Here is a 16443-nt window from a genome sequence, read left to right on the forward strand (position 1 = left end):
GGCGCGGCTCTTCGGACATTCGCAAATCGTTTCCCTCTTCCGCTTCCTCTTCTGCGCGGAGCAGAGGGCCGCTCGTTTTCTTCCGGGCTCCACACGCCACCTGTTTGATTCTCTCCGAGGTACACCGCTATCTATTTGTCTATTTCGGCGTTTTCTACAGCCCGGGGTTGGGACAAGGGGGGTTCCTATCCCCTCCTTGCCGCGTCTTCGACAGTATTCAACCTCCGTGTCTTGTACCCTCAAGCTCACCCCGGCGCTCGGCTGTCCCGCTTGAACAATCAATTCCAATTTCACGGAAATCTCTTTTAAATCTTGCATTTTCCGTGCTCCAACCCGAGACCCCGGTTGTCCGTCTGGGACTTCCGTTGACGGACACGTTTCCCCGTGACTCGAACAACGTGGAATGCCCGCAGCGATAATCTTTACCGTGATAGTTTCTGTTGTTGACTTGTTGCGCGATCGACGTCGAATCAATTTTTAGCTCCGTACCTCGCTCGCTGCGATCATATTTACTGCGAGACGCAGTCCTCCTTTTCTAGTGAAAGTCAAGCTTTCGTTATTCCTGCTCTGTTACGGTTGAAATCTTGAAATTTAATTTCACGATCGTCGTGCTACGAAAATATGTTCCTCAACATTTTAAAGGCATTATTTACTTTGGTTGTGAAATGGCAAAGTTCTCCGACATTCTTTGGACACCATGTATAATAAACCTGCCGACCATAATAGTGTTTCTTGATTAAAACGCTTCATGAAATTTTCATGCTAAAATCAAACATTTCATGTGCAACCTAATATTATACGCACCGAAATTCGATATTATAGTATACTGTATTTTTTAATTAACTGTTATCAATCTACATATAATATATACAACAATATGAAAAAGTTAGATACAACTAGCGAATTTCGTATTGTTTTATTAATTGCATTCTGTAATTTCTTTATGCAAAATAAAAGCGTTTGTATTAATTGCAACACATAGAAACCATTAGAACACGTACAATCTTTAAGTTTATTTAATCATTATACGGAATAATGAAAAATGTGTTAAGTATAATATAAAAATATATTTGTACTTACGTTTTATGTAAAAATAAGCGCAAAAATTTTCATCGCTTCGATAATGATAAACAGTGTAACATCTCGAAACGACAGTAATTGATACAGAGATAATAGTTCTCGAAAGTGCTAGACAATTTTAATTCTTTATTGGCCAGAGGGTGCGGCCTAATTGCTGCAGTTCAGACAGTAGTATGGTTAATCGAAGAGTGCGAACATGCAGAAAACTGAATGAACAATTATGGTACCGTATCACAGGTTTGAAAAATTGAATCTCCCAAATTCGGAATTTTTGAAGACTTTTCCAGAAAGCTCTTCAAAATTTCACTCAAACAATCATTTAAAATGTAATCCTGAAAATGTTCTTACATATAATTGAAAATATAATTCCCAAAATATTCTTACATATCATTGAAAATATAATTCCCAAAATATTCTTACATAAAGTTGAAAATATAATATAATTCTCAAAATATTCTTACATAAAGTTGAAAATATAATTCTTCACAAATTCTTGAATAACAAATTTGATAGTTCAATTTATGATAGAATCTTAAGAAATTCGTGACTAAATTGAAAACATAGTTCAAAAACAGAATTTTTTTAAAAACTTCGATAAACATAGTTGAATGTTTTTCCTTTTTCTAGTATCTTTAATATTCCAGTAAAGTGGCAACAGGCACAAGGGAAAGAACAGGTGCACGCAAATCCACATTCTCGCTGGTTTATTCGTTTATTTACCTTCATTTCTAATCTATCGGTAAGAACAGCAATAGTATAATATTAATGATAATAATAATAATAATAATAATAATGTGACGCAGTATTATATACAACTAAAAAGAAACTCTTACAAGGTAGGTGGCTTAGGAAAATATTTCACACAGACGGGTATCAATGGAATTCGAAATAGAGAGATTTAAAAACAACAATCGATCCGCGTTTCTTTACAACCGTTCGAATTTCATCGATCTTTACACAGCGACGAAAGAAGCGTATAGTAATCGAGGGAGAATCAGATCACCTAGTCTCGCAGTAAAGCTACGTTTCCACTTGAGAATATTTCACCGAAATCATTCGTATCAAGAGAGTGTAGAAACTATCCTAGAGGAGGTGAAACTGGCTCTGTTCCATGTCTGTCCGTTGTCTGTCCGTTGTCTGTCCGTTGTCTGTCCGTTGTATGTCCGTTGTATGTCCGTTCTACCCTTGGGGACTACAGCTGCTCACTATAGTCCGCTCTCAGCTAAACACAGGCGCGGAGCTACTCTCGATAATGACTCTCGTGTGGACACACGGCATAACACTCGACCCAAACCCGATTCCCCCGTTCCACGGACACAGCTGTCGTGTACACACACACATCGATAGAAGAACATTGATAGTAATGAATAAATATTATGTGCAGTAAGTATCCTTTTAGAACAAGTCCCGCCGCCAGCCGATTAGTTAGTCTACGGAACGCTATCCCGTGCGGTCGAACGAAATAGAAAAGAGAAACGTCTCGGACGTATGTATGTTACAATAAAGCTTATTTTACAAAGATCAGCGGACAAGCTCCAGGCAGCAACAACTTTTCACGCGGCGACCCGGATACAACGTTGCACAAAATGCCATTCCAGCACTCGAAAATCCAGTTTCCGATCTTCCATTTCTGATACACAGCTTCGCCAGTAGTTCGAGAACATTATTATTATTTTTCACATTGTGCAAAATTCACAATAATTAACCGAACTTAGCCGGGATGTTCTCCTAAACTTTGACTAATGATTGCGATAAGTGTTCGTGCCTAATTAAAATGTTTGCTTCGGGTAGGCGGGACGAGATCAATGTTATTAGAAAATATGGAAATATATTGCTGTTCAAAGATTGTTTGCTCTTGTGTGCGCTTTTTTATGAAAATAGCTACGTCCACACTGAAGATTGATGTTGCATGTGTCATGAAATAGAATGGAAGGCTGCTTTTTACTTTACCGTACTCAAAATTTGTGCCTTTCTCCTACGAATTATGATGTATTTGGTATGTAATTCTGTAGATTTGTACCCGGCGCGGATGCAGATCGAAGTTTCGAACCTCTAGGATCAATAGTTGAGGAGATATGGTCGCTTGAAGTTGAGCATTTTTGACAGGGTAAGGGTGTCGCCGTGCGCCATATTGATTTGTAACGAAAACCAATATGACGGCACCCTTACCTGTCAAGAAACTGGAAATATGCTCAACTTTAAGCGGCCATATCTTCTCAAGTTTACCCGAATGGAAGAATCGACAAGAGTCAACAAAAAGTCGCTCCATGTTGTTTCGGTGTGGGCATAGCTTAAGGTTTGCATTTCCAAGAATGATTTAATGCTTCGAATAAGAGATTGGCCAATTTTTCAAAAATAGAATAGTGTTTTCATAACTGAAAACTAAATTTTTATTGAATTGGAGGGTTTTATATGAAAGATAATAAAAGTGAATATGGAGAATTTCGCAAACGCGAATTATTAAGTGCCAACGAAGCAACTTAGCGAATCGAAATGGGAAGTATGAAATGTTGAGTGTTATGATTTTCGAGCAGTGCAATGGCATTTTGGATCACTATGCGATGGCATGCTGATTCGTTCCGATTCGATTGTTTGCAATGTACACCTTCAACCATCGTTTCAATCGTCGACGTGCGAAATTCGTTCGCGACAACGACACACCTAGCGCGCTGCAATTACCGCGGGCTAAATTACCAGCTAAGCGACTTAATTAATTAAGCCTAAGGACAATGAAGGAGAGCCACCGCGAGATGCGAATGACACGCTCCCGATGAAATACACGATCGTTTCTGTACACACGAATGACGTCACCGATACAACAGCTGGCTACAGTCGATGATCGTGGAGATTCTCGAGAAAACACGAAGACGAACCCATTCGAAACCACAGTGGACTGTAGAAACATGTACCGAACAATTTCAAGCAAACTTTCGCATAATTGTAGTCTCTTGATTGGTTTTGGAAAATTTTGCCAAAATTTCTATTATAACGTTTTTGTTTATAATGATTTCCTCGTAAAACTTTTAACAACATTCTCGTGACATTTTTCCTATTGAAAGGACCCCAAGCGCGATACCATTTCGATCGTATTTACTCGTTTAATTCACGATACAGTGCAGCCTCGGTCATTCGAACTAATCAGTGGAACAGTTACTGAATTGTAAATTGAGCAAGCAAATATAACGAATTATGTTATGCTTGTTTCAATTAGAAAAATGTCATGTTGGTCGTTTTGACGGAAAAGCAATTCAAACAAAAATGATTTTTAAACAATCTGATCTCTCGAATAGTAAATCCAATTTTTATTATTACTCTACATATAAGCGAATTATAGTATGCGTGGAGTTAATGCTTTACAAAAATTAGTTAATACACCATAATTGTACAAAGCTTTGCTCAAAGTTCATCCATGTGTAAATATTTGCTATGACCACTGTTTGAACTTGAAACAAGTTAGTTGGTGAGAAGGTTCGTGAGCATTTGTCGACATTGTTAACTGTCGGACAGCGGAGTTAAGTTAATGTTTAAAAATATCATAATTTAATTAAATAATTAATATCTCCTTTTTATGAATCTTTCTTATTTCAATGATTCGGTATTGAATTTCCATTTATTATTGAAAATTAAACTAGGAAAGATTCACACAAGTTGTCCGCAGTCTGACAGTTACATGATTGGGGAGCGATTATTCCAAAGTATCCTAAAGTGGAGTTCATCAGCACATCGAAAGGAAAGTTAAAATTCGTTAACTAATGTTAAATTAAAAATTAGATTATTTACTCTAGGTTGTTTGTTATATTTTAACTTACCTCCCATGATTTACAAATTTGTTCATGTGCTTGTACTATAGTAATGAACTATTATTAACCTCGTTAAATTAGAATCTCTACCTTCAAACTGAAATTTGATTCAACTTAATTACGATAAGTTCCTGGCAATTACAAGAATTAAATAAATTATAAACAATTTCATTATGCTTGGATGATTCCAAATTTCATTCTCTTCTTAAAATAAAAATTTAATAAAAAATATATTGCATGAAATATGAGCTTCTGTCGCTCATATTTTAAATTTTCATACGTCACAGTCACAGTACCTCGAGAATTAGATATTCAAAATGCTTTCGCAAACATTAGTAAAGAAAGAATTTACCTCGTGTTGAATGAAAATAAGATAGGCACACCTCACGTAGCTACGTAACATTAACAATTTATTTACACTTACGGTAGAAACGATTACAAATTTGTTCAAAATCATTTTAGTTTCTTTTTTTTGCGTTAACATAAAACCTACACCCGCTGTAATAAAAAGAAAAATAGCGCACTAAATGTAATCGATACAATGACAATATGATTTCTGTGTATATATATATAGTTATATATATATATTTTTTTTTTTATATAACTATATATACATTAAATATATTGTATATAGTTATGTATATAATAACAGATAATCGTGTCTTCTAAATTCATTAAATAATTTTCTTAAATCGTATTTCATTTTATATATATATGTGTGTGTATATATATATATATATTTGTTTTCTAAGACAATTATGCCTAACCATTCAATTTATCCAATCATACCTCTGCTGTCTTCAGCAATAATAAAACTTGTCTAGCGAAGAGTCTAAATCTGCGAACTATTATATAATAATTCCATCTTTCTATAAGAGACCTATCGATCGAGTGTACTCTCTTTTCCAAAATTTTCGGAAATTAGTCTTTGCTTCAAAACCCTATCTTCTGTAAAAAGAAAAACGAAATATTTCGACCTTCTGTTTCTGTAGAGTGGCGAGAACAATTCCGAATTTACATAAACATACTGGCGTGATTTAATTTGTGTCTCACCATTCATTTTGCGAGAAAACCAACAATATTATTAAATTCATACTTGCTTTGTAAAAATTTTGTTCAATTGTGAAAATTTAATTCCCGTTTTCGTTTCCTTGAAAAATGTCAACGAAATATTCAGTTGATTTTCTCTATGGCAATTACACCGTTAATTTTGGAGAATATGTAAAAATTCAATTGATCATCCATCACAATTTTACTAAAAACTTTCACAATCATATTAACAACAGTGAACGTTGTTACAACTGTAAGATATTTATACAAAGCCAAACGTCCGCGTACCGATCTGCAGAAACCGGAGTCGCTGATAGTTCGTTCCTGTGATCGATGTAATATAGAACAGTGCTGTCCCTAATCATAGATAAAAGATTCTCCATCGCGATCGACTCTTTTCAATCTCCCTGATCCCAACCATGCAAAGCAGCGCGTTAACATCATCATCATCACGCGAGCTTCATCGCCGAAAATCGACCCACCCTCCTTATCGTCAAAGAAACCGAAACGCGTCAACTGCCATCTGCATGAAACGGGTACACCTCTAGGTCCCCTGTCTTTTACCAGTGAAGTCGTCCTTTGTTGGCAAAGGTGTGCGCAAGGTGTCGAAAGCGTGCGTAGCAACCGTGGACAACACTGCTCTATATAAACAGAACCCTGCGACGCGTGGATGAGGACAAAAGCGAGCGAAGTGTGTTCCAGCTTGGCGCCGTCACGCTCTCTGTACATGGTCCGTCGTTGATCGTGCCGAGATCAATCCTTGAAACGGGATCTTCTACCTGACGCAAGCAAATAGTGGAAAAGAAGTTCGCTGGGAACGCTCCAACTTGTTGCTCCGGAGATAGCAACCGTGTTTCAACGCGTACCTCACGATCTTAGCCCCTACAACTGCAGGCACCTATGCGAGTCGTTAGTCGCCTGTCTGATCGGTTAAAACCAGCATCGAAGGTCATTGATAGGTGCCAGCAAACGCTCCAAGTAGTTTAGACTCTAATCTAATCGCAGTCATCGCAATCCTCTTTCAACTACGTTCCCTATCATCGTTCAAATCGTTCCGACGTCGACAGGGTGTCAAAACGGTGTCGCACGCGTGATTATCCTGACGGGTTTGTGTGTTTCTAGCTACCTGGTCCCCGCGCATGATTGCCCAGTTACCTGTTGTCCCGTTCCGACCCTGTGTCATGATCACTTGATCGAAGTTAGCACCTGGATCGAGACCAACGAAGGACTCCTGTCCGTCGAGAAGACGTTGTCCCCAGCACGCTTCGAAACGGTCTTCCTCTTCATAGTCGTGAAAACGATGCTCGTCCCATGCTCCACGATGAACGATACCCTCAGCCTAGACGATTGTACGCGAGTCTCAAGATTCTTCAGCCCTGAGACGCGGAGCAAGTCGCGGTGGAACGACATCCTGCTTCCAGGATGTCCACTTCGGCGACTGGCACGACTCGAGGCGATCGGATCCCCTATTTGTCCTCACAAGGCGCCGTTTCTTTCCGACTCGCCTCGGCCGCCTCGGCCGCCTCGATCACTTCGAAACCTTCTGACGTTGAGACAGTCGTCGACAAGTCGGTGTCTTCTGTGTCGAGCGATGAGGAACTGTCGTTGTCCGATACCTTGGTGGTCGATTGCGATTCCTCGATCGTAGCCGGCCTCGTACTCGTGCCTGGATCCGTGGTCGACGCTGAGGCCTTGTCTGTGGCTAACAGGCAATGGAAGATTCAGTATCGAGGGGTTTTCAGGAGGACGATGATCGCGATGCTGTCAATTTTATTTCGCTTTTCCCTCCAACTTTTTCTTTCGGTGTTACTTGAACAATAAGATATAGCCACATTGTTTGATTGCAATGACTGTAAGGATCGTATCAGCATTAAGACAATCGTTATTAAAACATTAGAATTTATCGTAGGAATTGTTTGGGCGATCTGTGAGCCCTGGTAACATATTAAGCTGCTCTTTACTTTACCGGACTCAGAATTTGTATGTAATCCAGTAGATTTGTACCCGGCGCGGATGCACATCGAAGTTTCGAACCTCTAGGATCAATAGTTGAGGAGTTATTGTCGCTTAAAGTTGAGTATATTTCCAGGTTTTTTGCAGGTACGGGCGCCGCCATATTGGTTTGTAGTGAGGGTCGTACGCTGCTTACTGATGTTGAGTTGGTCGAAATTAGTCGGGGTGGTGGGGGGCGGCAAGGTAAGCGGCTCGCGGTCGTCACTACAAACCAATATGAAGGCGCCCTTACGTGTCAAAAACACTGAAAAATGCTCACCTTTTTTTTTAAGCGACCATACCTCCTCAACTATTGATCTTACAGGATCGAAACTCCGATCTGCATCCACGCCGGGTGCAAATCTACAGGGTTACATACCAAATACATCATAATTCGTAGGAGAAAGGTATCAATTTTGAGTCCGGTAAAGTAAAGCTTACCCATATATTATATGTATATTAAATGGAGAATGAATACAAATAAATAATAGACTTATAATAATATTTAGGAAATCATAAATAATTTAATATATACGTATGGCTGAGAAAGAAAATAATTTTTAAATAGAACAATTGAAACAATGTAAAAAGAAACACAATTTTCTTCAGGACACGTTTGAACCAATTTTTTTTTTATGATACAACTACTCGAATGTTTGTCGGATAAACAATTACTTGAGCTAGTCGCTGCGCAGTTTCGAATGACAATCACTCTAAATTGAGGTCAGACCACCACTTTAAATTCTCTAAATCCTTTGACATATCGTTTCCATCGTTAAAAGGATTATCGATAGCGCGGATCGTCGAATGCAAGGGTAGTCGGAATTAAAAACGAGGAAAATAATCGGTGGGAGGGTTGGGCAATGGGAATCGGAAAGGGGATCCAAAGGTATCGTATGCCAAACAATGCGCGGATGCGTTAGTCGGGCGAGTGTTAGCGTTACAAGATCTACAAAGTGCACAATCGACGTTGTAAAATGATTCGACCGGGAATCGCTTCGTTGGAATTTGAAACAACACTGATCATGGAAACGGTAAAACCGTGTTTTTTTACTTCGGATGGTGAAAACTTTCCATTGGATTGATAATTTCTCCCACAAACGAACTTATCGAAGTAAGCACCATTATTATCAAGGTATTCTGTCAATGAATTTGAAGTTTCTTGCAAAATTGAATTTTTTGGTCATTCACGTTCCCCATTTACGAGATTGTAATATCCATGTTGTAATCCTTTTCAAGAATGGTAGTAATTATTTTACATTCAGCAGATTCAGTAGGATAAAATTGAAAATAGGATATTAAGGATTAGCATTGCACCTGAAAAAGTTCTATAATATTTGGCATGCAACAACCTAACAATCAAATCGTCTAATTTGTTTTGAAAAATTCGTCCCTGAAGAAGTTAATTACGTAAAATATTCTAAATTAACTTCTTCTTCACAAACGGAACGTTGAGTTTCTCCGTCAATATTTACAAAGGTGTCTCTCTCCGGTGAAACTCTATTAACCTTCATCGGTCTTAAACTCGGTAATTAGCAAGGTGTTTTACTTCCTTATTAAATATTAATAGACTGAGAAATTGAACCTTGAATAACGTCAAACGTCATCATAGAAAAATAGCTCGGTGATATACTTGCAGAAATTCCACTAAAATAGAAAATTCGAGAGAAGGTCCGGTTTATATTTGACGAAACCTCTTACGAGGATATTGGAAGCATACCTTCGTTGCTTTGTTCCGGACTTGCTGAAGTCGTTTCTTCCGTACTTCTTACTTGTTCTTCTGGAACTTCAGGCGCGGCGGAGTCCGATTGAGCAGGTGTCGGACTCGACGATGACGTAGTCATCCGTGGTAACCCCGGGTCCAGTCCTATGGAGAACTCGAGAGGAGGTGCACCTCTCCTGAAGTTCGGCCCGGGGATTCCTGGCAGAGTGTTGCGGAAGATGAGGTTTTGCAACTGCGCCTGTTGCAGGATCACGGGCAGCTCGTAGTGGTGAAAGAAGTAGACCATCGAGTGCTGAAATCAGAACAGAACCATGGTTGATCATTACTATTATTCATTTTCTTCCGAGATATTTTTACATGCTGCAGCAGATCAGAAACTCAAACCCCATTTTTCTTTAAAAATGCTATGAATTGACTCCTCTGTAAAAATACTAACAAATTTTTCTCGTTAATGAATTTTCCACAGATTTTGAGATTGGAGCCTCTTCTGCACAACGGTACCTCAAAAATCGATGTACGATTGTTTTTCACTGTTTTTTATGGAACGGAACGTACTTTGAGTTAGACCGTGAAGTTGACTGTACACTCTCCATTTAAACCTTAATAAGACGACTAAAAAGAAATCGTAAATCAAGTTTTTTTGTATACATATACATGTCCTTTCTTTTGATCGTGTTATTTCGTAATTCAAATAGTAAATTCTCACGGGCAACGGCATTTTATTCGTTATTTCCCGGACCAGAATTTCGTTCGGCTTTAGTCCTGTTTCAACAATTTCCAAAATTTCTTTGTTCGTCCGCGTGCCGACGGGAAATCATTCATACCCCACACGCGCGCGCGTAGACTGTTTGCAACTACGGTGAGTAAGGGTATTGCGATCGGCGGCGTGTTCGGTAGCAAATCGAAGAGGGAGAAGGAAAGTCAGATTGCCGTATGGGTTTCCGAAGGGTGCGAAGAGAACGAGAGAAATGGTATAGAACAAATTTGGTGGATTTCCATATAAATTTGCTGGCCACGAGCGACATACACGCCGTTCGTGGAAACAAGTGATATCGTGAGGCTATATACACCGACACCGGCTTTGTGCACCGCCTTCGATGGCAGTTGTGGCGAGACTGTTATTAGATCTATCAAGAAGTACTATGTGCTTCGACAAACTACCGACAGGCTGCAATTTCGAACAATTTCTCCATCTTCTTCTTGAAAAGGTACGTACCCTTAAACGGTTCGAAAATCAGAAAATTCAACAATTTTCATATACACTGCTGTGCAAAAGAAAGAAACACCCGGTCATATTTGATAGAAAAGCGTAAAAAATCTAATAAGAACACAGCAAATCTTGAAAAAGGATTCCGCTGTTCAATTTTAAATGCAATAAATCAATCAATATACAATACACATTCTACATAAAGATATTGTTTGTCATTATATCTTATAATTATACTGGGTGCTTCTTTCGTTTGCACAGTAGTGTACAGGGTGTTTGGTTTATCTGATAACCTTCATACCGAACAATTTTTGTAATCAAATTTTTTTTTGTGACTTCAGTCCGTCAGAAGATATTTCCATTATCAGATAAACGAAACACCCTGTGTATAAAATTTTGTTTCTTTAACCTTTGGATGGTGGAACTACTTTGCAATTATACGTATAATACTACAGGATGTCCCAAAAATGATGTACTTCCATGAAGAGATTTCTGATTTCATTTGAAGTAACTTTTCCCTTTGCGAAGAGAAAAGGTTCGGCCTCGGAATCGGAATTGAAATTGAAATTAAAATTGAAGCAAAAACACTATAACTCGAACAAATAATACCAATGCTAATATGTACTGCTAGATTATTAGTATATAAAAACCACACTGTTTATGGTCTTAAAGATGTCTTTTTACGACGTAAGACTTTCAAACCTAAAAAAAAACGTAAAATGAACGTGTTTAAGACGCCGTATGATAGCTGGGTAAGCGGTTGGTTTACACTGTGTTGTAGTATTCATGTTTTCTTTATAATGTTTATGTATCTCCAGTTTTATATTCTATAAAAATTTTCCTTTGTTTGTAATCTCTGTATTGTAATCTTTGTATTATCCATTATGTTAAAGTAAATCTCATATGAGATTTTCTACAGGGTGTCTGAAAATTCGTGAAAATCCCGAAAGGGGGTGGTTCCTGGGACCATTTAAAGCGACATTTTCCTTTGGAAAAATGTTGTCCGCGGCTTTGTTTAGGAGTTATTAACGAAAAACACGGACCAATCAGAGCGCGATCTAGACGCGAGTTGCCACAGTCGGCCAATAGACAGTTGGCGCGCCGGGCCAACTCTTCAACAAAGCCGCGGATAACATTTTTGCAAAGGAAAATGTCTCTTGAAATGGTCTCGGGAACCACACCCTTTCGGGATTTTCACGAATTTTGGTACACCCTGTATAATAAAAAGAAAATAGTACCTCATAGGTGATGTAGAAATCTATTGATACGAGTTTCGCCCTAATACGCCACGACTAGCGCCTATGGTACGTGCCTGAGCTAGCTCTAGAACTATGACCACCTCGGGGAACGAGACGCGCGACCGGGTCGAGGGGGTGTAGCCTTCGAAAATCGGCCGTCGCGAGCCATTAGTTCCGAGCCCTGTTATAAGGAATAATTTGTTGCCTGTACGAAGACATTCGATTTTTGAAAAAAATTCAGCAACGGTCCAGTTCGAAGTTCGAAGACAAGTCGAAACGGAAGAACAGGATGGAAAATAATAAATAAAACAACGTCGAAACGGAACGCGCAAACCGACGGGGCTCGAACAGCAGAAAGAAAGCAAGAAAGAAAGAACGAACGAACGAACGAACGGAGGAGACTGAATATGGAAAATAGATATCTCGAGACCGAGCACCTGTCGTCGACATGAAGGAAATGGTATCCACGGTGATTCGTCGGGTGTACCGAAACGAATCTGCATCGTTTCAGAAAAAGAAGACGACTCTCCTCGGAGCCAGAGGTGGATCAGAGGAGTTTGAATCACGGGAAAGAGAAATAGAGGACGAGGATCGGGCGACGGCGACGGGTCCGTCGGCCGTTGAAAAAGGAAGCCCGGCTAAAATGATGGCTACGACGAAACAGGTTACCGAGAAAATCGGATTTTCGTTTGCTGGATAATCAACGCCGATGACATCGATATCGGCCGGCATATAATCACGCCGCGGGGCTAATCGCCTGAACTCTGACCATACGGGACAGGGACGCGAGATAGAGAGACCACTCGTTGAACGGAGAAAAAGCTATCCCCGGCTGGAGAGGGATAGAGAGCGAAGCCCTGGCAGGAATCAAAACGATCCGGTTTACCCAGTCATGTCTTGTTGCCCTCCGGGTTTTCGAATTTTCCAGCGGCCCGCTCTATTCGTAAACTCGTTCCCGCGAAATAATTGTCGATCGTCGCTTGGCTGGCTGGCTGGCTGCGCTTGTTAACGAGCCACGTTTAACTATCGGCAGATGTTAATCGTAACTGGGCCAGGACCGAGTAACTTAATTTGCTCAGCGAGGAATATTGTCAAAATTCGCGATACCCCGGGTTACCGTATTTTCCAGTTATTGAATACAACTGAGACCAACGACGGATGCTCGAATCGGACGTTCCACGAATTAAACTTTTCCGACACATTACAAAAATCGCAGATGTTGTATTCAGACGTATTCCGACTAGACAGCGGGTCTGTATGGGAAATAAAAGTTTTCTACCTGAACTGGAGTGAGATAGAAATTTATTTTCTTTCTTAATATGTTTATTCGAAAATAAGGCTGCTCTTTACTTTACCGGACACAAAATTTGTGCCTTTATCCTACGAATTATAATGTATTTGGTATGTAATCCAGTAGATTTGTACTCGAGGCGGGTGCAGATCAAAGTTTCGATCCCTTAGGATCAATGGTTCAGGAGTTATGCTCGCTTAAAGTTGAGCAATTTGCAGTGTTTTTGACAGTTAAGGGCGTCGCCATATTGGTTTGTAGTAACGGTCGCACGCCGCTTACTGGGTTGGTTAGGATTAGGTCGGGGGAGGGGGGAGGCAAGGTAAGCGGCTCCGCGGTCGTCACTACAAACCAATATGGCGGCGCCCTTACCTGTCAAAAATGCTCAACTTTAAGCGACCATAGCTCCACAACTATTGATCCTAGAGGATCGAAACTTCGATCTGCATCCGAGCCCGGTAGAAATCTACTGGATTACATACCAAATACATCATAATTCGCAAGAGAAAGGTACTAATTTTGAGTCCGGTAAAGTAATGTAACAGTATTTTTTTTTTAATTACACCTACTCATTTTTGTGATAATATCAGATCTATTGTGACTAGTGGTCTATTGTAGTAAATGTATAAAAATTCGCGGTCTAGTGATAATATACTCTGGTTTCGAATGCCGTCTTTTTAAAAACTAATTTTTAGGAATTTTATTCAGAACTATTTAACTTTACGTATTAGAGGATTTTGCACACATATTTAGGGTATTTAACGTACATTATTTACTTTTTCTCCTAGTTCATGATCTTTTTCATGAAAATATAGTAGTCGGAACTACTAATGATTATTATTAATTTAAATTGAAGCGAATATACGGAACGTTTCATAATGAAAAATGCAATACAATTCATTGTCCAATATTTAACACGATATTTAATTTGCACTTTTGCGTATCCGAATACCTAGAAATGCGCAGCAAGTCCGTTGTTTTAATTATTAGTACAAGCTGTTCGCATGTTACGTAGAGATACACGCACAGGCACGGTTAACGTAAAACATTGTATTTCTTCTGTGCACATAACAGTCCAATCTGTTATTCATTCGTATCTTTTATCAGCTAATTAGCCGTTCCATTACACTTTAATGGTATTCAATTCTTCCACGCAAAATATGTACGGTACGTATCGAACGCAATTAACGCAACGGCTGCCTATTGTAACGCCATTATAATAATAACTGTTAATACGCTCGTCGCGATGATCTAATTACGATTCATTGGATTATCAAGGTACGCTATCGAATCAGATTATCCGGCGTATAATTGACGCGGTGAAAAGTTTAGTTTTTCTTCGCGAATATTTTACGAGACAACATTTTTTCGGCTCAATACTTTTACCGACAAATTCCGGTGGTGAAAAATGCGATTCTACAGGAGAACGATTTTTAGGAAAAATGGCAGAATTACATCAACGACATACAATTTTTCACATAAACATTTCCGCACTCCAGATTTTCAGAATGTATCAAATGTTGTTAGTGAAGAGTTTCTGAAGAGCCACTGAACAAATCAGGTAAATAAAATCGAAAATTGTATTATTAAAAATTACTTCAACACTAAACCTACCACGTCGGTCAAATAACCGGCTTTAGATATTTTTTATTGTACAATTATTGAAATTATAAAGCTGTTTTCGGAATTGATTGAATACATTTTTTTATTCGAGTATATATTATAATAAAAATCGCGCACAAAATATAAATAAATTTAATGTTGTTATTTTTGTGATACAATACGCATCAGTCACTTTTGATAGTCTCGGTAGGTTAAATATTAAACTTATTACTAAGATTATTAGAAATTTTATTATTGTTTCCTTAGTAGGTGAAGGGTTAGCTGTAATTTTTCGACGCTTTTGCAACTTCGTTGGTCGCTTAAAGCGTTAAATATAGGACAGGCCAATTAACTCTGTAGAAATTCGATAGGTGCTAGATTAATGGACAACGTGATAACATTGCGTAACGTGTGATTTCCTTGTTCCACCTAATTCGAACGGAATGCGATAAAGACTGGCCTGAGCGAGACATTATCGGTGACGAGGCACGAGCATTTCGCATAATATGAAAGGGACATCGAAATCAACTTGCTGCCAGAAGGATTCGCTGAGACAATATGATATAATTAAAAGACATCGAGAAACGGATCTGATACAATGGAATTACAATTGAATGGTATTTATGCTCATTGAAATCCTTAGTCGGCATTATTCTCATCGATTCACCTGTCATGTGCATTGTCCCGGCTGCGTTTACGTAACTTAAGTTTAAGCGATGCCAGGTCCACGACGGTAAAAGCAACTGCTAACCCGACTGCTCTTCATTCGCTACTGTTACTATCAATAACAGGACCTACGCTGATAACCAACAGAATCCCTTCGTTATACTCCCCGTTCGTTCCAGCCTGCTGAATTGAAAAATTTCTCCTCTGCGAAGATGAAGCGGGCTCCAATCGAAGTGAACATATTGCTATTAGGTGTGCAAATAAGTTCTTTCCCCTTTTTTCCCGAGAATTCAAGATTTGATTACATTGTACGTACGTAAAAATGTTATAAAAAAAAATTAAACCTACTTCGAAAAAATGCACTAAAAAAATACACTAAAAACTTTGAAATAATTTCCATTTAATTTATGTGAATATACACACGGACTTAAGGATGTTCTGGAGGTATATAAAAACGCAACAAAATTTTTGAAAATTTGACAAGATATAATCCGTACTAAATTAATGCAATTACCAAAGTTTGGGTTCGATTCACTGCACCGTTTAAGAATTATAGTAACTTAAAGTTTGCAGATTTTAACACGTCTTCTTATGGAGAATTCATAAAATTCCACTTCAAACCCTATTTAAACCTTGAAGAAACGCAACTAGAAACTCCAGTTTTTTTTTTATATGTAGTAAAAATTATGTAATTAATCATGTTCAAAATTTATTAGGATTCACTAAACAGTTACAGAGCAAAAGAATTATAAACTGTCACAAAACGTCAAATTTATCGTGTTGTCTCTCACTAGCAT

At 38.7% G+C, this 16443-nt stretch overlaps 1 protein-coding gene across 6 annotated transcripts in view; it reads right to left on the reverse strand.

Moving 5' to 3' along the window:
* Positions 1 to 1768: 1768 nt before the first annotated feature.
* The window catches only part of LOC143215329 (membralin), a 114038-nt gene continuing 99363 nt past the window's right edge, over positions 1769 to 16443 (reverse strand). For 5 of the 6 annotated variants that reach the window (XM_076437399.1, XM_076437398.1, XM_076437395.1 and 2 more), the window contains exons 12-13: positions 9643 to 9937; positions 1769 to 7632 (exon numbers count right to left, since the gene is read on the reverse strand). In XM_076437399.1, coding sequence (XP_076293514.1) covers positions 7397 to 7632; positions 9643 to 9937 — 531 coding nt within the window. In that variant the 3' untranslated portion in view covers positions 1769 to 7396. Of the gene's footprint in view, positions 7740 to 9642; positions 9938 to 16443 lie in introns of all 6 variants that reach the window. The other variant, XM_076437400.1, reaches the window with a different exon arrangement.

Source organism: Lasioglossum baleicum, chromosome 13 (assembly GCF_051020765.1).
Source record: "Lasioglossum baleicum chromosome 13, iyLasBale1, whole genome shotgun sequence".
NCBI classification, from domain to species: Eukaryota; Metazoa; Arthropoda; class Insecta; order Hymenoptera; family Halictidae; genus Lasioglossum; species Lasioglossum baleicum.